The 26339-nt window shown below is 36.0% G+C and overlaps 1 protein-coding gene across 1 annotated transcript in view; it reads right to left on the reverse strand.

Annotated features, from left to right (window-relative positions):
- LOC108048087 (chitin deacetylase 1) overlaps positions 1-26339 on the reverse strand; it is a 49109-nt gene that overhangs the window by 16874 nt on the left and 5896 nt on the right. Inside the window, exons 2-5 of the mRNA XM_044461129.1 lie at positions 22867-22958; positions 22651-22762; positions 16351-16478; positions 7825-7967 (exon numbers count right to left, since the gene is read on the reverse strand). Of these exons, the coding sequence (XP_044317064.1) occupies positions 7825-7967; positions 16351-16478; positions 22651-22762; positions 22867-22958 (475 nt within the window). The remainder of the gene's footprint in view (positions 1-7824; positions 7968-16350; positions 16479-22650; positions 22763-22866; positions 22959-26339) is intronic.

The following is a 26339-nucleotide window of genomic DNA, read 5'->3' on the forward strand; positions in this document are numbered from 1 at the left end:
TTACCGAATCTCTTATCTTCCTTTATTTAATTAAACAAAACAAAACAGTATATAAAGAGCATTTAACTATTAGATAAGTGTGTATCAGCGCATTCTTCAATTACGAATTGTAAAGTATGCCACTTATTAACTTTAACTCCTTTACAGGACCTCTTGTGTTCTCAAGTGTCCACTTAACTGATGCATCAATGTAAACTTTTTTTTGCAATTGCAATGCAGTATTACGTATACGCCTTGTGCGCCCAAGGACTAAACAGTGTCGCGGACAGTTGAAGCAAATTAAAGTGAAATTTGCATACATGAAAGTTATTTACGACCTTAACCCCCCCCCTCCCATTCCTAAACTTTTCCTTGGTTGAGTTTTTCGCTGCCTTTTTGATGGCAACTTAAAACTTGCAAACCCCGCCAGACAGCTGCTCAAAAGTTGTTCAGGTCATTTAGAAAGTTTAAAGCTAAAGATGTCGGCTTCGCTGTCGTTTCTTGTATTCCTGTTGTTGTTCAACATCCCGGTGTTGTTGTTGTGGCTGTTGTTGTTGCTATTGTTGTTGGTGGCACCAAGGGCAGGGCCTTGTCAACATTAGCATCAACATCAGGCGTAACCGCGACGTTGAGCCCGCCGCTAGGCATAGAAAATTTCCCGAGCAGCTGGACGAAGTCAAGGTACAAGTTACGCCACTAAAAAAAAAAAAGCTAGACTATGTCACAGTGGGCTGGAATGGCGAACTACGGCTTATAAATCGCAAGAACTATAAAAAGCATTGGATAGCAAAATTCGATCAATTCTTCGCAAAGTCCTTTGAAAAACTCTCGTGTTCATTAATGAGTGTTTTTTAAAGTATGCTCCCATACATATTTAAAAATAAACGACATTTGATGTACATATATGTAACGATATAACTTTCAAAAATTAATAATAATATTAATATCCTTTCTAATTAAAAAATATTACAAAAAAATGTTAATTTAAGTAATTTTATAAAAATTTCATTTCATTATCAATAGAGAAAAATGTACATTAAAAATCTTACTTATTTTATAATAGTGGCATTTTTTAAGGCAAGAAAAATTAAATTCGTGCCACTTTTCTCAAAATTATTAATTTTTATAGAAAAATTTTTAAGAACAGGTAACATTAGCTTAAACCTTATATGGATACTTGCTTTGAACACGAAAAAAAGCATAGCAAATCGAATGAAATATATTTCATATTCATAAGGATGCATTTGCCCCACTTTGGATCTCGAGCACCCTGACACAATATGGTCACCGCCGTGGGCGGGGGCTCTAAGTGGGCGTGGCTGCTTGGTTAGCCGTTGGATGAACAGCCGCCGTCCGATGTTATTAATATTAAGTCGCCGAAACGGGACCTGAATGAAAATGCAAAGCCAAGTTTTGCCGCAAATGTGTGGATGGTAAGCCACGACACCAAAGTTGCTTGGCCGGCACAAGGATGCTAAACGGATTTCGGCACGATCCCACTACGAATGCCAAGGTGTTGATTACGCGTGTCAAAGTTCACCTTTGGTAATTGCCAACGGCTCTCAACAGCATGTCCTTTCCGCATGTGTGTGTACGGTTGCTGAGGTCAAACGATGGCAAACAATTGATGAAATGCAATATCAAAGAGCACATCGACTCAGAGGCACGCTGGGCAATTATTGTCCTTGTGCAAATATATCCATGCACTGAGACAAAATATCGAAGATAACATTCAAAAGTGGACAATTGTATTGAAATTCTTTTAAACAATTTAAGTTTCATCTAAGCTGACACATCGAAAAGTTGTAAATCTTTTCCAATGTTGCAGTAAACCTAAATTTGTTTAGCAAAAACGTGATTAATATTTTTTTTTTAATAACATCATAGCATTTTAGATCTTTGAAAATTATTTAAATATTTTTGGTTTGCCAAACGTGATTTTGTATATATTTAAAAATTATTTTAATATTTTTATCTTGTAAAACTACATTTTGCAAAATACATTTTTGGATTGCCCCACTAATTATGAAATACAACATTTTCCCAAGTGCATTTTCGAGATGCGAGTGTGCAACTTGAATCTGGCACAATGTCTTGGCCAAGTTGGGTTTGCGGCTGGAACTTGTGTTTTATTGATTCCATTATAAATGCCACTTAATCGATATGTGGCAGCAGGCAATCGGGATTAGGCATATGACAGCACTAAATATGCAGCAAGGAAACGCTTTGATTGAGTGCCATCCAAACAGCAGTTAATGGATTTCTATGGAAATGAATGGAACAGTTAATGGAATGTTCAGTCAAACGCACGAGCCATAATATCAAATAGAAAATCTAACCGAAAATCCCTTGTCATTTTTGATTCGGAAACTATCCATTAAGTTTCCAAATCAAAAATGACAAGGATTTTTGTGCCCTTGCAGAGTGTATTATAATTTCAGTCAAAAGTTTTCAACGCAGTGAAGGAGACATTTCCGACCCTATAAACTATATATATTCTTGATCAGCATCACCAGGAGAGTCGATCTAGTCCGCAAACTAGTCCCTCAGTTTTAAAGCTATCTGCTTAAAACTTTCCCAAAAGTTGTCTTTCTATTGCAGGTAGTATATGAGTCGGAAAGCGCCGGATCGGGCGACTATATCATGTAGCTCCCATAGGAACAATCGGAAAAAAATTCAAAAAAAATTATAACTTTGTTGTTTTTAATTCTTTAGGATTTGGTATTATTTAAATATTATTGAATTACAGTTTTAATTAAATTGATTTATTATCGGACATCTATATTATATTATATAGCTGCCATAGAAGCGATGGCAAGCCGAAGTTTAATTCCTTTCTTGTTTTTATTTTTTTTTAACATTAAAATTCTCTATTAAAAAGAAAATGTTTATAAAATGTTTTATAAATGTTTTATAAAAAGTTATATATATTGTTAAAGTTATTATATTTAAATACCACTATACATATTTAAAATATTTTGGCATGCACCTTTCATTGCATTTGCTATCAATGAATTGTTGCAAAGATTTAATGATGCCAGAAAATATCTCAATTGGCCAGGAGGACAAGAGTCTTAATGTCAGTTCTGTGTAACTGAGTAGCATTTTAACTCCCACTAACGGCCACGCCCTTCGTGTGCGAACACTTGACTGCCTTTTCCCGCTTTTCCCTGTCAGTTTTTCCTGGCAATTCGCCGTTCGCCTTTCGGTTGATGGAGAAAGATGAGAGGGAAAACGATTTAAAATAAATAATTACATAGTTAAACCAGCTGCTGCTGGAAGTTGTCTGGGCGGCTGCCAGGTGGCCACGCCCACTGGGCCGGCAATAAAAGTTTATCCCTCAGCTATGACTGAACATAACGCGGACTCGATTTCAATCTTCTGGTTTCTGCGGGGAGAGTCTCGCTCATGTTTATTCAGTGAGTTTTTGCGCAACCCATCCGTCCTTCACAGAAAAAAAATATAACTAGGATGTTAAGCCACAGGAAAGGTAATGTTGCAAGCGTTTCAAATGTGCAAAAGTTGCAGCAACGATGTCGGTTAAAATGACCAACATCTGTTGTTTTTGTGTTCAAATTAGAAGGACTTCAAATTAGAAGAATTAGAAGAACTGAAAGTTGGATAAATTTGAATGTTTATTTTATTTATTTCAACTCCGTTTCTTGTGTATGGGAATTTTTTACCAGAATTTTTAGAAAATTTATTGACTGAATAGCAAATATCTCATTGTTAATTGTTCAATGTGGAATCCAATTAATTTAACTGATTACTGATCATTTTTTTTATGAACATTCTACAAAATGTTTGTTAATACATGATCAATTTTTCTTGTGACAATTAATCCAGAGCTCAAAACATCACTTTTTTTTTGTTATTTAAAAATATCTGATTGTTTTGAAAAATGGGACTAGTTTTTGTCAGTGCAGCGGGAAATGGTTAGTGTATTGTTAACAAGGAAAATTAAAACGTAAATGTTTGAAAATTAGATTTCGGCCCAAGTCGCTTTTGTTTAGTTGGCTTTAGTTTGGCCTTTGCCTCTCTTCCTCCTTCCCTCTTCCCTCTTTCCCCTTCCCCTTTTCTTTCGTTTTTCTCCTTTCATTCTCCTCCCACCTCTTTCTTTGTGCTTTCTATGTGTGTGTGTGTGTTCAGTGAGGTGTTGCCTAGTTTTCGGCTTGTTAGTTAGTTAAAAGTTTTTGCGTGCAATTAAAATGCTGCGCAAAAAGTTTCCTTCAACATTGTTCTTAATTTTTTCCTTGGTTTTTGCAGTTTGCCAAAGCCAAATACAAATGAACAACTATTGTCTGAGCCCCTCATGTGTGTGTGTGTGTATGTGTGTGACTGTGTGTGTGAGTGTGCGTTAGCCTGCAGTCGGAAAAGTGTGGAAAGTCCTGTGGCAATTGTCTGATTGTTTTCTTAGCCGCAGCAGAAGGAGCAGCATTCGATGGCAAGAAAGTTCGTTATCAGTGACATTTCGGCGTATAAATAGCAAACAGTGAGCACTCCCCAAAAACACCCAAGTTCTACACCAAAACACTAACCAGTTCGCCCAGCCATTCCCAGTTATCACTGCCTGCACTGAGAGAAATATCATGGCGAATGCAGAGGTTTAACATGTCAGTTGAGTTTTATTGTTATTTTTTTGTATTAAATAACTTAAGTGTTGTGATAAAGTATTAATAGATATATATATTATCCGTTTATTCAGAAACAGAACTATTCTTTAATTACTGGAATATATTTAAAACTTTATTAAATTATGTTCAAGTAGAACAGTACTTTTGACCTGCATTAAGAACATTATTAAAGGATATATTTAATATTTGATATATTTGTTTGTGTAATAAGGCCATTGAAATTTTTCCAAAAAGAAGAATTCAAAATTGATCTTTATTAAATTTGTATATTTTTATTGACCACTTAGCATGCAATATGGCAATGTATAAGCATTTTTTATGTTTTTCCCTCTGTAATTCTCTGTTCCCAGTTAGCAGTTAGCAGTTAGCAGTTAACAGTTCCCAGTTGCCGTGGCAAACGTGCTGGCAATGTCAATTGAAATGAATATTCTAAGCAGCTGGGCCACAAGATTTGGAGGACCAAGGAACCGAATCCTGAGTCCCCAGTCCTGAGCACTGTGTTTGCACTTCGTCGATGGCGATGTCGAGCAATTAGGAAGTGAATCACAATTTCCAAGATATAAATGCTCCGAGTGCTATGGCAGGCAATTTAAGTAAATAGAAGGAATGCAAATAAAATATAGAGATTGCCGCTGGCTTAGCAATAAATATTGTTCATTTCAACGGGGTTCATGGGTACATCTTCGATGAAAGCATGTGGTATTTATAGAATATTTATTTTTACGACTATTTAATATGTATGTAAATGAATTTTAGTTCGCAAATAACTTATTAGCTTTATTTAAATGTGTGTAGATTTGTCTATTTCTGTTTTTTTTTAAATTAATACTCACTTAATTGTTATTAATTGAACAAAAAGATCAAGAGTAAGTTGGTGCACTTGGAGCTTAAATTTGCAAAAATAAAATTCGACATGCGAATGACACTTCTCCGTCGCTGCGTTCTCTTCTGCGAAATTGAATCAATTGCTGACCGCAAAACCACGGGCAAAAAGTCTGCGGAAAAATATGATTCATGTGTGTGTGAGTCTGGCAAAAGGAACCGCACAGCCCGATGACAGAGAATATGCATTTTTCACCAATGCGCACTCCTCCCCCTCCCGAAAAACTCGATTCTTGGGAAAACTGACAAAACTAATTGCCTGGGCGGCCGTAAACAAAAAAGCAAAATTCACTACATACTTTGCGGCAGTCAGCGAGGCGAATTGAAAATAAAAATCTTAACAAAATAAGCTAAAAGCTGAAGAGTTGCCGAGCGCATTAAATCATTTCCGCACTGCAGAGCAGGCAGATTCTTTTGGCTTGTTCTTGTGTGGCAAGTCGCAAGTCGCAAGTCGCAAGTCGCTGGTAGCAAGTTGCAGGCAGTTGCAGTTTACCACTATTTATGGGCTGCTGCCGGGGGAAAAAGATGAAAAGTGTGTCTCCGTTCCTCCATTTCCCTCGGTGGCAGAAAAATGATTCCCCCGAAAAAAAAAAAGGAAAAGTATCCTGCTTATATACTATGTGTATATGTACACACAGAGTCAGTCGTCCGATTAGCGCATTCATGTGTGTGCATGTGTAACATATTCAGGCAATTACTGCCATTCAGCGCATTTCAATTCAACTTCAAAACTGCCTTGCCTCTGCCCCAGGTTTTCCTCCCCCAGTTTTTCCCCGGCTTTTCCCAAAATTTCCCCCGACCCGGTCTGTGTTGTGGCTAAAGAAGAAAAAAAGCTTTTAAACTTCACTCAAGATTTTTGCCGTTCACGCTCGGCTCGCAAATTTTTTGACTGTCGCTGCTCACTTAGTTTTCCCTTTTTTCACTAACCGCCCGAATTCTGCACTATGGCAAAGAAAACGTGATTTTTAGCTTTTAGGTGAACCTAAAATTTCAAAAATTAATTATAAATAAATGAATCAAAGCAAAACAATCTGTTATACTGTATGTGTGTCTAAAATGGCGTACAATTTAATTCAATGGCTTGTTGATGTTATTGAAATATGTCACACATCTGTTGGTAAACAAACACACTTTGTGTAAACGTCTTAATTTCTGAAGTCAAATAATTTAAAAATAAACTTCAGTATTTTAATAACTTTATTTGATTTACAGCAATTTTCCATGAAATTTATTTGGCAATTTTGCGTTAATTTCCTCCACCGTTCAGCATTCTCATAATTTTTGGGCATGCATGCTCACTGCTTTTGCTTCTGGTTCTTCTTGGATGTTCAAAACTACTACTGTATATATCCTACTGCCTCTGCTGCTGTCTTTATCTACGACTGCCACTTTATATATATATGTTTGTGGCACAGAAGTGATCAAAATAATAGTTTCGTAGCAATTTTCTTTTGTTATAATATACTAACGAAAATTACTTTGGTTTTTGTATAGTTAAAATTTGTTTGACGGATATTTCTTACATTTGTATTGTAATGTTGCAATGGTAAATTACATAAATAAATTTAAAGAAAATGTATGACAGTGGCATAACGAATTATTGTGCTAAATTAAATTATTAAAATTTACTGTATCAACTTCAAAATACAAATGCTTTGTTTCGGCTAGTTTTCTTAATATTTTTCAAATTTCACTACTATTATTATGACCGCAATCGTATGTACACATGTACTTGTGAAAATGCTGCTTTTCCTTCATCATTTTCTTTCACTTCATTTTGTTGTTGGGCTTTTACTTTGTTGCCTGTATGTGTATGTGTGTGTGTGCCTGTCGTTTTTATAAGTCTGTCAAAATGTAGTTCATATATTTTGGCGAAAATTCATTTTGCAGTTGACATAACTTTGTCAGCCCCAATTTATCAACAACAATTAGTAGAGCAGAGCGGACCCCACTGACTTGACTGACAAGTGTGTGTGGGTGTGCTGTAAGAATGTGTGTGTGTGTGTGTGTGTGGCATGGCAAGTATGTGACAAGTATTCTGAACAAAAACTTTGTCTTCCAAACAGAGACTCTCACTCGACTCACTTGACTTTCTGGCCCCGAGAACTTTGAAAACAGCTCGAGAAGACGCATTTGGTCGCTGCCTGCATACTGGTCGTATGCGTAATATTGTAATGCCAAAATAATGTGCATTTGGAAAATTGCTGTCACATAGGAGCAGCGGGAGCAAAAAGCGACAGCGACAGCAATAGCACACATCAATTGTCAAGTGCCAGCTCAGCCAGCTGGCTTATTAAACTACAATTTGCCACCTGAGCTGACAACTCACCTGTACTCGTGCGACATGAAGAAGGTGCCCCGGATCAGACAGCCATTGGGATTCTTGCGCTTGCCGTCGAAAATCTTCAGGTAGTGCTGGTAGTTATTCAGATTCACTGCCCCATCGAAGGTCAGCATGATAATTTGGGGGATCTGCAGAGAGTGATTAAGAATAAATGCGAGTTAGTTGGCTTCTAAAAAAAAATATTTCCAATTTAATTATTTTCGTTTTTAAGTAAGTGCACGTTTAACGTTTCGTAATAGTTACCATTTTATATTCCTCAAAAATAAGTTTAAGGTACCAACTCTTAACCAATAAACGAATATTCGTACCACAAAAAACTGTACAAATACTTCATTTACAGTAAAATCAGTGCTGTTTTTTTATTTTTCAGTGTATCAGTTAACTAAAATTATAGTTATAATTAACGGAAACGACAACTAATGCCTACTAAAAGTACACAACAACAAAATTTACTTGATTGTTAAAATGTTCGCAGTTAATTTAACACTCATTACAGCACAAAATGCAAAAACTGAATAAAATGTAACATAATTTTTAGGTATATTTACTGTAAATGTAGTGATCAATACATATTAGCACTCTTGTGATTGCATTGAATAGTTTAATGTGTTGTTTTGTAAGCACTTCCTTATAAAAATAAATCTTACCCACCACAATCTTCAACTCTAACCGAAAATCCCCTAATCATGTGATTTGAACATTTTCCCTGTCTCCAAATAAATATAAGCACTTGCAGCCACATGAGTATGTGAGAGAGGGGAAGGGGGGTGGGGGTATATACATATATGAGTAGGTAGGTGGGCGTTTGTGTCCAATTAGAGGATTGCCGACCTCAAAATCAGCCGGGCATACGATGGCATTGGAAGCCGCAGCAGCAGCTCTAATTGAAGGTTTTGCATTTGGCGTTTGTTTTTCCTGTCTGCGTTGCGCCTGGTTGCGCATTTCCCAACCACCTTCAAACCACCCATCCATCCCGAAGGCAGCCGAAAGCACCCAAAAACCACCCAAAATCACCCACTAAGCCCCACATTTTGCAGCTTGAGCATTAAACATAATTAGTGGGCATGTGGGCAGCAGGCGAAAAGGGAGCAACTAGCAACTAGCAACTTGCCACTTGCCACTTGCAACCGGCGACTGCGAACCAATTCACAAAACCAAATTAATTTCAAATAATGCCCGACTATCAATAACACCCAAAAGCAACATCCGCACGGCGAATTCCATTACAAAATTGCCACCCAAAAATATGGACACTGAAACGGGAATCAACCAAAGCCAAAGCCAAACTCAAACTCAAACTCAAACCCAAACCCAATCTCAAACGAAACCTCTGTAGTTGCAGCGTTTGGTGTTTTTATTTCACTTGCAACACTTTAAGTGCAATTCCATAATCAAAGACCGCCGAGTGCAGTCGGAAAAGAATGAGCGAGGGAAAAGTAATAATAATGCTAAAGAAATGACGCCCCACAAAAACATGGGATTTTCAGTAGTGGCAAAGTGGATCAAAATTTGCAGATACTCTAACTGAGTTTATGAATTTATGGAATTTATGCATTTTCAAATAGGTGGCAAGGGCTTTGATACTAATTCCACTCCCCAGTTAGTTTAAGAACTGCCAAGATAGGGCTCTTGATTATATATTATATCCTTAATGACTTACAATTTTACAACTAATCTAAAAATAAAGAAATAAGCAAAGTCTATAATAAAGCCAACATACTCCCCAAGAAAACTCGAATCTCGAGGGTCAGAAAAGAAAGGCAGGGAAATAAAATCGTGGCTGGAGGAAAATCGGAAATGCATTTCGCATTTGGTCCGAGAACTGGCCATAAAGGCGGTTGGCACGGCGGCAGGAACGCACTTAGTGCTCATTGTAGGACACATAAAAAGGATTATTGTACAAATTCAATATTAATGCGGTCGAAAGGAGGAGATGACTATGACTATCACGATGGCGATGGCGGTGGGCGATGATAATGATGGGGTTGGTGATATGGATGATGATGATGATACTTCCACCTAACCGAATTGAGCTGGCAAAATTATGCAGGGGCGTGAAACACTCGGCGGTCAGTTTAAGTGCGGCTTAGATGACAAGTCGGCATTGAATTGAAATTGAAATTTGCGCTTCGATTTGACGGCTTTTCATATTCCTCCTTATTTTTTGTCCCCTTTTTTTCCTTTTCTCCTCTATCTTTCCCGTCTTTCCATCATTCCATCTCGTCTTATTGCCTTTCGCTTGGTCGCCGGCTTTATTGAAAGGCATATTTCAAAGGCGCGTTTCCGCAAAATGAGTGCAAATCAACTGCAAAACTTTTCCCCTTCTCGCTGAATTATGAAGTAAAAATATTATTGCAAATATAATGAATGTGAGGGGCGAAAGGAGAGCGAGAAATGGAACTAAAGCAAATCATAAATTTCAAGCTTGGACCAAGTTTACGTGCAGAAAAAAAAAAGGATGAGGGAAAAAGTGTGCAAGCCATTGTGGGCCGTTTGAACTTTATGCGATGGCCATATTGCTGAATCGCCGATTACCTGTCGTCCCAAAACCCAATTGCATTTCAAGTTCTCAAACACAGAAATCGCATGCATTTCCACATCGAATTTGTGGCCAAGAAGTTGGCTCGGCTTTTGCTTAAATTAATGTTTGTAAGTGTTCTAGGAATCAGCTTCCTTATATTCAAGCCCTTTAAAGTATATTATACTTACTGTAACACAGTAAATTTATTATAAATTTATGACTATACATTAGGGGCAACTCTGCAGAAATTAGTAGATTTTGGATTATTTTTTTTAAGCAAAAAACTGTGAGTTTTGGTATTTAGAACAGAGAGTGAGATACAAATTAAATACCATTAAAATTATTTTATTTTAGAAAGAAAGAACGTGATATTAATTTAAAAAAATGTATTAGAATATAAATAAACAAAGAAAAAAATTGATCAATTTTAAAGAACGTTAAAAAAGACTGTTGAATTTTCAAAGCGTCTTATTAGTTTATTACAAATAAATTGCAGATTAAGTTGCCAAATAGATGTGGTGAATCACTTTTTATTGCAATTTTTTTTAAGGCCATTACTTAAAGATTTTAAATATTTTATTTTGGGGAGATCTTAAGGTATAGAAAACTGGAACTATGTGACCTGAGTAAATAGTAGATGAAAGTGCTGGAATATTTCCTCTTGCTCTTCTGTGTGCGTTGATAATTTTTGCCTAATGCGACTCAAGTTTGCACTTTAGTCTTTCAGCAAATATGGCAGCCGAAGAGTTGGCTGGTGGGAGCAGCCACCCCGCGGGTGGGAAATCGGAAAAGGATGGCTGGATAATAGCGCGTAGAAGTTTCCTCCGTCGTCGAGGATTTCCAAGTGTTTGGGTGAGATCGCGGGGGGGTGGAGGGGAACGGGCCTGGCAAATTTGCATAGCTCAGTTGCTCAATCGCAGCGACAATTGAGCGGCTCATTGATTGCACCACCCATTTGCCATTATCCATTTGCCATCAGCTCCACTCACTACTCACCACTTAGCCAGCCATCGGGGCATCCACAAACTTTTTGTTGACACTGTGCCATCTTTTCATTTCATTTTCCCAAATCAAATTCGATTCGCTTTCAAATTGAGCAAAAGCGGTTTATTTAACGCCTCGCCTTGGCCACAATTTAAACCTTTGCAATGGCTCATACCATCACCTTGATTTATGAAAATATTAAATAAGTTTTGGCAATATAAATCTGTTTAACTGGGCCGCAACTGTTATTACTTTAATGGCTTAAAAATCGTTTAGTTTTAGGGAAATTTAAAATCGATATTTATTAAAATTTATTAAGTAATTATTTACTGTCTATGACATTGTAAATGTATTTCATAAATAAATATTTATTTTTGGGAAAAAAAACCTTTACATATTGCAATTTATTATATTTTGCATAAATCTCAAATTATTTAATTTACTTCAAAAAAGTATTGTTATGTTCGCTTAACTTCTCACTATACACATTTGTATAATAGAAAGAATAAAGCTCGAAGGAGCTATTTTGTGACATTTAATCAAGTTTATTTTAGGATAACGGAATGTTAATATTACTATTTTAAATTTTAAATTTGATAATTTGTTTCATTTGATAGTTTTAAGGGAAAAAATAGATTAGAAATTTGTATTAAAAAAAATTTATTTATAAATGCGTGTTTATTAACCGTTTAAAATTATATTTAATTAGGGTAATTTAATGTTCATAATTTTGCCGCCCAAGTTTTCGTTTGCCTTGCGGAAATTGGTAGCACATTGTGAAATGGAGCGATACGGTAATTAAAAGCGAAAAAATAAAACGAAATGGGGAAAAGCAAAGTGATATGATGAGCGAAAGGGGGAGGCGAAGGGCTAAAAAGACAAAAGCTGAGAAGCCATGGCCCACGCGGCGTATGCGTAGTTTGCGAGCCCAAATCAAAGGAACTTTTTGGCATACACAAATTAACCGCTTGTTTGCGGTTAATTGAGATAATATTAATTATAATTATGCCCACACACTCACACAGATACACACAAGCACACACACATATAGATAAAGATTCAGTTAGCAAATGGAATTATTTTGGGGCTTGCGTTACTGCGAACACATGTAAGCGCTAATAACACTTAAATAAGCACCGCCAAACACACATACACACACCCTCACCCATACACTAATAAACAACTGACGCACACACACACACACATAGGACAAAACGGATGGCAAGGACAAACATACATTTCAATTTCGAAATTAAGTGGCTCACTTGTCTTGTTTGTATTTGAATGCGTGTATTTGACTGTCTGTGTTGATGCATCCGCGAGATTGTGTGTGTGTGTGTGCGTGAATTGTGTGTGGATTTGTTTGTATGTTTGCGATTTGCGCATATATTTGTATGTTTGCCCCACCACATAAACATCCGCTTTGCTCTCAACCTATATTTGCTTGGTTATTTTTACCGTCAAGTTATACTCTTCATATAGAGCATATATATCGTAAAAAATATATAGTTTGACTAGAGAAACTTGTATATTGATATTATTTTCGAGGAGTATTGTATCCCATACCTATGACATTTGATTAAAACAATACAATTTAATACTTTTCCTTCGACTAATTCCTAATGATGAAAAACGCTGCTAAAAACAAATACAAGTTTCTTTTAAACAGTAAGGTTTTCTCATATTGATCTACCTTATTGTCACAAATGCTTCGTGTTTATTACTACGACAACATTAAATAATTTTGTTATAATATTTTCCATATAGAATACGATTCCAGATTAGTTGGGCAAACTAAGTGTTATTTTCCTTTTTCATAATTTTTTATATTAATCCTTCGATAATTGGAAATTATTTTCCAAATGGGCTAAATAGCTTTTAGATGTAGTGCCCTTGATAAAGATTATTCAAGAGAAGTATCAACAAAATAATCAGAAAACTAAATTAAATATCAACTAAAACATTAATTCAATAAATCTCCATAAATCTTTTGAAAAGCATTCGCATTTCGGCATTCCTAGGGTAATAAATATTTTCTGAATGTCTCTTTATTATTATGCAAGTGAAACCACAACTAATGTGCACCGCAAACTGTCTGTCAATTTGCCAGAAGAGAAGGCACAAGTCAAAGGGCAAAAGGGGGTCATATGTGCATTTACTGATTTTTACATGCTAAATAGAGGCAAAAGTATAGCAAAGGAAATATTTAACAAATGATTTGAGCTAGTGAGCATCAGCATTTTTCCAAAGCAACTCTTTTGAAAACGTAACAAAATCAAAGAAAAGCTTAGACAAAATAAAATGACTTTAAAGTAACAGCCTTAAATGCATAAAAGTTGTAAGGCAATTTTATGAGCTTTCCGGCTTGCTGTTGCCATTGCTATTTACACCATGAGCGCATAACTCTTGGCCAAATAAACAAAGCGTAGTTATTAAACAGGATATTCGAATCAACAGGAACACCAGTAGCAACAGCAACACCAACAGCAACAGCAACAAAAACAATAACTGACAACAATAAGGAGGGGACAACAGCAAAAACAACAGATGGCAAAAAGTACAAGAGCACAATTTCCTTATGCAAAGCGACGATAAGAGCAAACCGAATGCAAATACATAGATTTATAGCCACAGAACACGGAGAACTGGAATCCAGAGTAGAGCTGGAATCCAGAAACCTATATCCCATCCAAAGCGCTGCGATCCACAGCTGCCATAGCCCCAGTTCTGTGTCGTAAAAATAAAAGCTGTCAATGCACTTGAAATTTATCGCCCTGCAAATTAACACTTAAATGCAAAATGGAAAAATGGAGAGCAAACAAGTAGCCGATTTCTTTTTCGCCAAAAATCGACTGACTGATGTCCTATACTTTGCAAGGCTAACAAAATTACCCGGCAATTACTTCATTCATAGAGTTTGAGGTGTTATTTTGTGTGATAATTGCATTTATGCGTGGCGAAAGTTTTTCAAAATATTTGCAGAGGAAATTGAATCGATGAAAGTTTGTTGGTTACATTTAAATTTGCCTAGGTGTTGATTTGTCAATGAATATTGTCAATATTAACAATAAAGTGTATCAATACAAGGTATTTATTATTATTTGTTCAAATAAAATTAGGAGCTGATTATCAATAAGCGCCTTAAAACGCCTTTGTCTCCCTTTAATTACATTTTACACGATTGTAATGTGCTAGAGAAGCAGATATACAACTTTTGAATTTATTGAATGTTTGTCTAGTCTTTCAATAAGTTATTATAAATTAAAAAGTTTTTTGTGGCTCCAATTGTTAAAATGTATAATTTCTTAACGTTCTGAACAGAAACGTTTAAAATACAATGAAATGATTAACATTTTAAATACTAAAAAACGTTTAAAATACAATGATATGATTAACATTTTGAATACTAACAAGAAAGGAAAGCTAACTTCGGGCGGAGCCGAAGTTGATATACCCTTGCAGAATACTCTGTAAATTATATTCTCCAAAATTATTCATATGATGCATTCTTAATACTCATAAAAAATCCCAACTTCCTAACTTTAAAAATACCAAAGTTATGGCATTTCCAATCGTTCAGTTATATGGCAGCTATAGGATATAGTCGGCCGATCCTTATGAAATTTGGTAGGTCGGATTGGCTGGCCAAATATAACACCCATAGAAAATCCCAACTTCCTAACTTTACAAACACCAAAGTTATGGCATTTCCGATCAATCAGTTATATGGCAGCTATAGGATATAGTCGGCCGATCCTTATGAAATTTGGTATGTCGGATTGAGTGGCCAAATATAAAACCCATAGAAAATCCCAACTTCCTAACTTGACAAACACCAAAGTTATGGCATTTCCGATCAATCAGTTATATGGCAGCTATAGGATATAGCCGGCCGATCCCGGCCGTTCCGACTTATATACTGCGTGCAAAGGAAAGAAGGGTGTGTGCAAAGTTTGAATTCGATATCTTTAAAACTGAGAGACTAGTTCGCGTAGAAACAGACAGACGGACAGACAGACGGACAGACGGACAGACGGACAGACGGACAGACGGACATGGCTATATCAACTCAGGAGGTGATCCTGATCAAGAATATATATACTTTATAGGGTCGGAGATGTCTCCTTCACTGCGTTGCACACTTTTGACCAAAATTATAATACCCTCTGCAAGGGTATAAAAATATAGTTTTCTTTGTGATCAGATAAATTTACTATTGATGGTCAAACAGCATTTGGGTACGATATCTAACATGAATATCTTTGGATTTCTCTTTATTTCTTAAAACTAGTGTATATTAAATATTTTTTATTAGCTAGAGAAATAAAGAAAAGTGGTAAATTAACATTGGTATACGAACAATTTTAAAGACAATCTTTACGTAAGCATATTTTTGTATGGCAATATCATCATAAGTAAGTTTAACTAATATAAGTGCATTTTTTTATAAATCTGTTCGATGTTATAGGTTCTTGAAGACTATCAATGTTCAATATCTGATTATGAACTAATATATGTTAATTTTAAAGTCATTAAACTTTTTTGTCTTTAAATTTATACAGTTTTTTTCTATAAGCAAGGTATTTCTACACCAGCAAATTTGTTTTTTAAAAAATCCAATTAGTTGCTTATACTTAATGTCTACTGCATTGTTTATATACTCCTCTTTTTCTGTAAACAAAGTCCTTCTACACAAGCAAAATTGGTAAAAAAAAAATCCAGTTAGTTATATATATGTATATATATTATATACTATATTATTATATACTCTTTTTTTTCTGTAAACAAAGTCCTTCTACACAAGCAAATTTGTTTAAAAAAAATCCCATTGGTTGTCAAAGTCCACTGTATTGTGCATAGGCACTTACTGATATTCACTTTATTGGGTATGGAACACATATGCCCCTCTTGCTACCCTGGCAGCACCTGAGTGCCCACCGAAACCGACATATCCCTGGGAATCGCCACCGATCCCATCCAACCCACCACCCAGTGCTACTACTTACCTTCTCGGGCTCCAGGTTGTCGGGTATCTGGGTGCCGTCCTTGGAGCAGAAGCAGTAGGGCAGGGCGCAGTTCTCCGTGTCGCACCGCTGGGCGGTGTCTGCCGGCGCTTCCGTGACAGGGGCGGGGGCTGGAAAGAGGAGAGGGGGTAGGGGGGAAGGGGGTCGCAAATCAGTTTGGAAATTATTTAAAATCTATTTCGTTATGCGGGATCCAATCCCAGGCCAGATGCTGGGCGGTGGAAAGTCAACAAGTCAGCCGGCACAATGCCGGACGAAATGTCAATAAGCAGGCAATCCAAGGCGAGTGTGTGCAAGAAACAAGTTAAAAGAAAGTTAACAACAGGCGGGTGAGTGAAGGGGGATCAAAGTCAAATAACCTTAAGCCAAATCCCGAGTACCCGAGCTTCGAGCCCCTCACCTCACCCTCAAAAGCTATTTGCATATGTGGGCGGTGCTTGGGCGTGGCATCTGGATGTGATTGCGAGCCGAAACTCAATCGAATTCAATTGCTTTTTTCTCCACAGAGCCCCATCCTCAGTGGCAATCAGTTGTTCGGGCCTGGCTTGGTTTGGTTTGTTTTGTTTTGTTTTGTTTTGCGATCGAGTAAACAAATTCGCTTTAAGTTCGCAAAACAAAAGGTGAGGCCAAGACAGGGGCGATGTTCTTTGGCAAATATTAAATGCATATTCGGAGCATCCGGCAGATGCACTAACCGAATTAGCACTCGCCATGGATATGGATGCGCCATCGAAACTCGTGCCCGGAGGCGTTGATTTGATTTGATTTCGAGTTCGACTTGAAGTTTGGCTTCCAGGGGTCAAGAGAATTTCCCAGTGCCTTCGAAGGGTTAAGAGACGTGTGTGTGTGTGTGTGTAGTGTCCTGTCAAATATTGTCATCAAAATCCTTGCCAAATAAAAAATGAATTATCTGAAAATACTCTTTTCTTTTACAACTTATCTTTATGATAATCTGAATTCAAATAATTAGCTAATCTCATGTTTTGTGATTCAATTGTTATAAACAGAATTATTAAATTCATCCCGACCAATTAATCATCCCAACCAGTTAGTCATCAATCGATTTGCAAATGTAAATTCTTAAGACATCAACTTCCTTCTTCGGAATTATGTTATCGAAAATAAATGGTGAAATGATAGTTTTTTCCTAATTCCCGGGGTATGTCATCAATCAATTCCATTCAGTTCCACTTCCCTTTTATTGTTTTTCTTCTAAGAATTTTTGGGCAGGAACTTAAGCCTCTTCTTTGGTGTTGAAGTGAAATCTACTTGAAGTTTTCATTTCGATTGAGCCTTTCGGCAATGCTTAACTGGGATTTAATTACACAGTCTCAATGTTATGCAAATGAAAAGCCCAATCCACCAACAAAAACCAAAGCAAATATATATAAAAGTATATAAAGTAAAGCTCTCTGTATTTGGCATTGATTTGGTTTTTGTAATGTGTCTCTGTTCTATTTTTTTTGTTTACTTTCTGTGACTCCTGTTCAATCTGTTACCTTGTCTGACCGTAAAAAGCGAACAATAAAACTAATAAACAATATATATGAATGAGTTTTCATTTAGGAGTTTTTAAAATATTAACATAGTATTTCTGATCAGATTGCTGGGCGAAATGGAAAAATAAATAAAAGTAAAACCGGAAAAGAAAACAAAATAAATGCTTGTGGCATATCAATGCCTTTTGAAAAATATTTGTGGTCACATCATAAATAACAGCAATGAAAATGAAATGCTTGGCAATTAATTGGCCAGGACACAAACACACATACACACACACATACACACACACACACACACACACACACACAGAGACACACAGGACATGACTGCAATCAACATAAATTCTCTGGGGTTGGAAACCAAACTCTTTGCCAACCATCCTGTCCTGCTTTTCCAACAGAAAGTAAATGCATAAAATTTTATTATTTCAAAAAGAAACTTCAAGAATTCTACACTCCCTCTCGCACTGTCTGTCCCTGTCGCACCGACTAGTGCCGTCTCGCTCCAAACTTGTGCTGAGTTATTGAATAAAATGTAATAAACACTTTTAGTAACTTTGTCTTATGCATTTTGTCGTCGGTGGACGGACAACGATTCACATTTTCGCACACGATGCGTATACGTAATATTTGGCTACTGCCACTCCATCCAGCAGCTGTTGTTGTTGTTTTCTTGATTTTTTATACTGTACAGTAAATGTCCCATAAGAAGAACTTGTACATAACAAAACAGTATTCAAGTAATGTTAATTTAATAGGTAAAATTTACAGGTGATGTCGTTAATAAAAGATTTTTAAACCCCATCACTAATTTGTAATTTCCAAAAAAATAAAATCAACGTTAAGGATGGGAAAAATAATGAATCTTGGCATTGTAACTGTGTGATAATTGTAAAATAATAGTGATAAATAATTGAAATGTTAGGAGCTTACGTAGGAAATACTATTATTGTTATTTAATAGAGAGTGCACTGCACTTGTACACAGTATAGTTTTCGATACTATTTTTCCCAGCTATTTTTGCTGTTCGTGTGTGCGGGTGTTACTGCTGTTGTTGTTGTGTAAGCAATATTGAAATGCTGTCATTGAGCGTGCTCACTGAATTATGAAATTGAAAACTATTCAGTGCAAAACATTTTTCTTTGAATTTTATCAGCTCAGCTGTGTGCTTGTGTGTGCGTGTGGCTGTGGGTGGAAAATCAGCTTGTCATTTCCTTGGACAAGCTGCCTGTCAAGCGTTCTAACCCTTGCGAAAATACAACTGCCTTTAAAAAAGTGGCTTAAATATTTTAATTCGTGTCTCGCCTTGGCCAAATCAAATCGAAATTAAATGAAATGAATTCGCATTTATATGCACAATGTATTGCATATATTTCAGGGCACACACACATGTCGCTTTTTGCTTATTTATTTTGGGGACAACTTGCTGTCACAATTTCAAATTCAGTTGAGACTCGTTGCGTATACGCAATTCGTCAGTCGAGATTTGAGGACAGCATTTTGGGGAGGGGTAAAAGCAGGGTTTGCAGGGGACTACGGATGTCGGGGAGGAAGTCTTTCGGCTGGCAGAGCTCTTAATCCTCGGATGGCTTAGGCAGTTGGCAGCTGGCTGCAAAATTAAAGTGCCTGACGATTATAGGCAATCAGTTAGTTTGGTTCACTCATTTCAAGGAAAATGCTTTAAATTATAAAACAAAATACCAGCCCAAAATGGTTAGGTGGGATTTAATGGATGGCAAAATGTGAAGATGAATGTTGGCTGCACGGACGACTAAGTACTTACTTTGAATAGGGATAACTTAAAACCGACTATCTGCAGTTTTGTTCAATATATTTTGCATCTTTATAGCCAGACTTAAGTTTAAGAGAAGTAACATATTCATAGTAAGTTTATAAATAAACTACTAGATAAGCTGGAAATATAATTCTTGATCTGTTCATACATTTGGTCCTGCAGAAATTAAAATATTCTGTGACTAAAAAGAACTCGAAAATCTGATTCCCAAAAAATATATATACATATACATTTGCGGCGGAAACTACCCAGCTATATCTATGTATCAGCTGAAAAAAGCGGGAACAAATTTTTATGCACAGAGCTTTGACCTAATCTCTGCTGCAATATTTCGCCTCTGCGTGTGTGTGTGTGTGAAAAGTAGAAGAAAAGTAATAACATAAATGACACACACAGACAGACACACACACAGGGAGCTATTTATATGGGACAACATTCCAGTTGGTATTACGCAAATCCCCAAACGCTTTAGCTGTCGCAGCTTTCTTCCAAGCGGTTGCCTTCCGACCGACGACCGACGGACCGGGATCAGCATCCGTACCCGTAAGCCGCAACCCCCAGCATCTCCCCCCCCCCCCGCCGCCCCTACTCCCCTGGCCATTACCCTCCCTTTTCCGTATCCAAAAAAAAGACGTGGTAGACGCAGTTGCAACCGGAATGGCGACTACTGCAAAAGTGCGTGTTTGCATGTGAGCGATATGTCACTCGGCATATGGCTGTATGTGTGTGTGTGTGTGTGATTCACCCCCTTGCCACGCCCTACCGCCCCTTTTTAGAGCCCTTCTCATACCCGCTTTCTAACACTGCACACTGGGCCAACAAATTGAAAGATAGGCTAAAACATAATTTTGTTCCTTAAATAAATATAATGCTCTCTCTTTTAATGTAGAAAATTATATTAATGGAATTTTTATGTAAAAAACATAAATTATAATTTAGTAAACATATTTTAACTATTTAACTGTGAAGTTATTTATTAAATATGAAGTAAATTTATTCTTTGATCAGAATCACAAGCCAAAAAATCTCCGAACCCAAACTATATGAGCTAAGTCACTTGGAATTTGTAATTTAACGGCTGAACCGCTTTTTTATTTTAAAGTGTTTTACATTGTATTGTCTATATAGTAAATAAATCCAATAATTTGTATTGGTTTTATTAAAGATTATTAAGCTGACTAGATATTCGACAAAGAACACTGTTGAAGTATTTTAACTCTAAGCTCGTTTATGTTGCATCTTTGGCCTTTTCGTTGGCTACACTTGGCAAAAACTAAATTTTCGTAAATCAATAAAAATCGGCAAATCTTCCTTGTTTTCCAACATATTCCCATATAGTGGCAAAATATGCACATCTCAACAACGTATTAATCTATTGACCAATAAGTTGACATATGTACCTACTATAGTAGTTGTAGTATAGTACTATAGTTGATATATCAACATATTTCAAAAAATTTCTCAAGTGTATGCTCAAAATAAGGTTTAAAAAAAGGGAAAGGGAGTAGAATGGTTTTCAGCTCTGTAGGTGCACGGAGGCGATGCAAAAGTCCGAGACTGAAGCTGCCGTAAAACTGAAAACTAAATCGTAAATGTAAGCTTTAATGGCCCATACACACACATTTATAGTTGAGGTCGAGATTATAGAACTGCGAACGGCTTTGAATAAATTAAAAATTAGTAAATAAAGTATAATTTTTAATTTAATTTTTTTACATTATTGTGCGTGGTATACACATTAATGTATTTTGATAGTAAAGCAAATTGGTTTTTAAATTGTTAGTTTACTGTGACCCACCTTAAAAAAAATCTAAAAACTAGATATTTGTAATATCAAAAGGTGGAGTTACTTACAATTTTTTTACTTTCAATTAGGAGCTTTATCAAGGGTCCATATCTCACTTACTTGCAAAAAAATAGTAGTTTCCCGTTTGAACTTAGTACTTTAAGTACTATCAGTACAATCTCAAAATATTTTTTTTATAACAAATTAAATAGCCTTCAAGCTTAGCAGTGCTATTTTTTCGGCCTAGAGTGTGTAGATGAAGGGAGGACGAAAGATAGACTTGGTTATTCTTAAGCGGTCGCGTTTGTGCCCCATTTGAAGTGCACTCAATGTTGTGGGTGGTCGGGTGGTGTGCCAAAGTACTTGGCATTCATCTTGGCAATGGCTCAACTACCGCCACGCCCCCTTTTTCACCCAGCCGCCCTTTTCCCTGCGGCAAGGTGGCCCTTTGGGCAGCGTCGTTAGGCAAGTCAATAGAGCGGACAATGTTTGGAATTGTGTCCCCGGAGTTGTGGCCACCATTTGCTCATTGCTTTTGTCATCGAGTACATTTCGATTTCGATTTTGGTTACGTTTCAATTTGGTTTTGGCCAGCACAATCGCAAGAAAACACACACATTTTGTAACCATAAATGAATTATGCGACATTTACTCAAAATTGCTTCCTAATGCACAACATCCGGCCTGAGAAATTTCCTACTCTTTGTCTCTGTGTGTACAGATGAAAAAATGCGGATATTTTTATATAAAAAATAAATCAATTTACGCCTTTTTATGTAGTTTTTAACAACTAAATTTGTATGACAAATGGTTAGTAAAACAATTTTTGCTTTCTTTAAAAAGCAGATGCCATTTAAAAGTCACATTTTCGAAGTCATTTTTTTTGTTTTCCCCATTTTTTTTGTAGCAGAATGCCCACATTCTGATTTAAGGTTCTAAAAAATGGTAGTCCCAGCATAGCCTGAGGATTATTTTGGCCCAAGGTTCGACTTTATATTATCAGTGGTTTTTGTCCCTCTCAAAACTTCGAATCGTTTAGCAGCCCATACAGAGAGATCTGGGGAAAAACCTGGCCGAAGGAATGGTGGCCACACTTAGAGTGCACTTACAGTTTTTACCCCATTTCTTTGTTCGCCTTGATTTATGTTGCACTTTCTTTCCCGTTCTGGCTGGGATTTGAGACTCTCCTAATCACTTACTTGTTGGTAGAGGACCGCACTTGGCCTCATCCTTGAATGTGCAAAACTTCTGCAGATCATCGAAGAAAAGTCCGGATGGACAGCGGTTCAAATACGGAAATCCATCGACGCACTGTAAGTTGGGTTGATAAAAAGGAGGTAAGTTGCATTAAATGTATATAATGAGGTGTCATTAATTTGAGAAATACAAATACAGACTAAAGGAGTGACACTTACCTGGTAAAAGCGACGACAGGTCGCCGGATCGGCGTAGTTGCCATTGGCGATATGCGAGGGGCACTGGAACTCCTCTTTCTCCTTTCCCTGGGCTGTAAAAGTTTAAGGGAATTAAAAAAGGGATCGGCTTGGCTTACAAATTTGCACAATCATATCGATATTGAACTCCTTTCATTCACTTGTTTTATAAATCACAATATAAAAGTATGTTTCTTTAAAACATGTTTTTGTTGGTTTGAAATGTAAATTTTATTTCTGTTATATTTGTACTGTTTGCATAGCATTTATGAATTAAAATTCATTGGAATGCATAATCCTTTCTGATGTAATTCCATCAAAGAAAAAATTAAATGCATTTTATTATGTATTTAAAAGCCAATTATATAAAATGTAAGCTTAAAGCTATTTAAATATATCGAATGAAATTAGATAGGCTTTTATTGGGCATCCCTACAATTTAATGTCAAAACTTAAAGTTATCAGGGATTCAAACATTCGAATTTTTAGTTTTTAGCAACTCAAATTTTGGGTTCTTGTTAATTTAGAGTTTTAATTAAAATGTTGTAGAAAATCATGGCACCAATCGGATAACTAAATGATGAATGGGCTTAAAATATGTAAAGCATGAATTATATTTATGTTTTGGCAATAGCGTTTTGGCATATAAACAAGGTTAGGTATTTAGTAGAAATTAGGTTAAAAGCTTTCTTTGTAGCAATTTCACAATAATAAGGATAAACAAGATCGGCATGTATATTAATATAATATATATATATATTGATAACTAAAATTTACTATAACGATCAGAAAACGGTCCTTAGTTTTGCAAGCTGATTTATTTTGAAGAATACTGATAATTTAAGTAATAAACTCAAAAATAGTCATTTAAAAAACCGATTTCCCTGCAGCGAGCGAATGCAAATATTCTGGTAAGTCCGACGAATCCATAAGCCACTAGCTGTAACTTTTTTATAAAGTTAAGTTGTGCGTGGAATTTAAATATCCGGCTATTAATTGCGTAATAGACATAATACTTTATGTACGAGGGCATGTTACACATCAGATTTATATGTTCATGTGGGACTGACCGGCAGTGAATACAAACTATAATCGCTGAATGTGTATTCATGATGATTTCGCAGCATAAATGCTCATATATATTTGTTTTTTAATAATCCAAATCTAAGCTTAAAAGGCTTGGCGGCTTGACATTTACAAAAAGCCACAAGATGGGGTGGGCGATAAGCGAGTGAAACAAATAAATAAATAAATAGCAGATAAGTTATAATTAAATGTCGATTTACGCTTTGATCAAGTGGAAAAAAAGGCATCATTTTAAATGCACAAAATAAATAAAGGCGGAAAAAACAAAAATAAATTTATGGAAATATTTCAAACTTCAAACTTAAATCCAACGCCTCGTTTTTGTGGTATAGGACAAGTTTAACTCTAATGAATATAAATTGACTAACAGCATTAGATTAACAGAGGCCTAAAACAACAAACAGCAGAAGTTCAACCCTGTGCCCATTTCCCAAATCCATTGGTCGTTTTTCGACCAAAATGTTTGGTTTATTGGGGGGAAATCGATGAGTTCTAGCGGCGATTAAAATTACGCAGGCCACGCCCACTTTTCCGGTTGACTGCCGCTGAAATTATTCATATTTTGGGACTAAATGTTAATTAAATGAAAACTATTATTGGACACAATTGCATTACGTATACGTGGCGTGTGCTGCGTGTAGTTTCTATTATAATTATAATTATTTGTCAGTTTTATGATTTTTCATTGTTGCCATGCCACGAAAATGGCAATTAATTGATAGCTAAGACCGAAAACCGAAAATAATAAAATGGAATTGAACGGATACAGGCTTTTGAAAAATTCAAATTTAACAGGGGATTAGCTTCAAAGTTTTTTATAAAGTGCCATACATTTCAACAGATTTGGGTTTGGCTTAAAATAAAAAGTAAATGGCATTTAAGTAATTTCCAATATTTTATATTTCGTAACTGCCTATTTCCATAAAATAAAGTTTAGTGAAGCAAAATTTGAGATTTGCTTGCCTTAATTTAAATCTAAATTCAAAAACAAATACAAATTATTCCTATTGTTCATGCCTCATTTGAATTCATGAAATGCGATGCGGAAGAGACTTTGTCGAATGATACTCAAAGATACAATTGGCTTGAAAAATAGTCTTGAATAAATTTTGGACCATTTCTTCATTTGTTTTATTTTTTGTAGTTTATTCTACGAACGCAGGTTTCATATAAATATTTGCTACGATTAAATATAGAATGAAATAAATACGGTTAACCAGATAAATATCATTTCATCGTAATAACAATGAATATTAAATAGTCAGCCGTGAATCCAGATTCGCCCCTATATATTGTGAACTTTCAAAACCAGAGTTAAAATGCAACTAAAAAACTCTGTTGGAATATTTGTCATTGGGTTGGGCCCAAAAAACTGCACCTTCTTCCTAATCTTTTTTTTACTTTTGCCATTTAATGTTGCACTTTTTGCCATGTTATTTATTTTTATTCCAGACTCGCAACCTTTCTTTATTTCTGTGCGATTTCTGATAGCGATTAACAATAAGTGAATAACTTTAAAGGGCCCCACTTAAATTTTTGTCAAACAAAAGCAGCTTTTAGGCTTTCAATAAAAAATCTGAAATATTTTCCTAAAATATTTGAGTGTTGGTGCTTGGTCAATTTATGGTTATTTATGTGTATATTTATCCAACAACAGCAGCGACCACAATGCGGCGAAAAAAGCAACAAAATTGGCAGTTAATTTAAATGGAATGTGTAAAATAAACAATAAAAAGGCAATGCCAGAATTAAATCAAATGGAATTGCAATTCTAAAAAAATAGCAAAAATTATGGGGCAGTGGAAGAGTGTGGCGAAAAACATTTTCATATAATTATTATGGCTAATTAATATTTATTAACCAGTCCAAGCCCACATCCACGTCCAAAAGCACTGGTCGACTCACTGGCAGGAGGCCAGAAGTCATGGCTAATGAGGCGACGTCCTCTAAGCGGCTTAATTTCCCCTTTCCCCCACGATCCCTGATGGTTGAGCTGGAGCAGAAGGAATTCTTGAATTCCTGAATTCTTGAATGGAACAATTTAACTCTGTCGGGGAGTTACTTGTAAGTTGAGCGGGAAGAAACTGCTCGCAGACAATTTCATCTAACATTTTGCAGTAAGTGGCAGGAAAATAGAATAAATACGTCGAAAGTCAATCTCTTTACTATTTAAAAGCTATAATTCTTTGCTCTTTATTGTTGAATTGCTAAAACGAAATCAGTAAAAATATGAATTTGATATGCTTGGTAATTGACAAGTTTAAAAGTTATTTAAGGGGCTAGTTAAGATTTATTTAAATTTATATAACCCGTATTCTTAAAACCTTTTTTAAATTGTCAAACTTTTGTTTAATTCAAATTACACATTT

This window comes from Drosophila rhopaloa, unplaced genomic scaffold (assembly GCF_018152115.1).
Source record: "Drosophila rhopaloa isolate 14029-0021.01 unplaced genomic scaffold, ASM1815211v1 contig_3, whole genome shotgun sequence".
Lineage (NCBI taxonomy): Eukaryota > Metazoa > Arthropoda > Insecta > Diptera > Drosophilidae > Drosophila > Drosophila rhopaloa.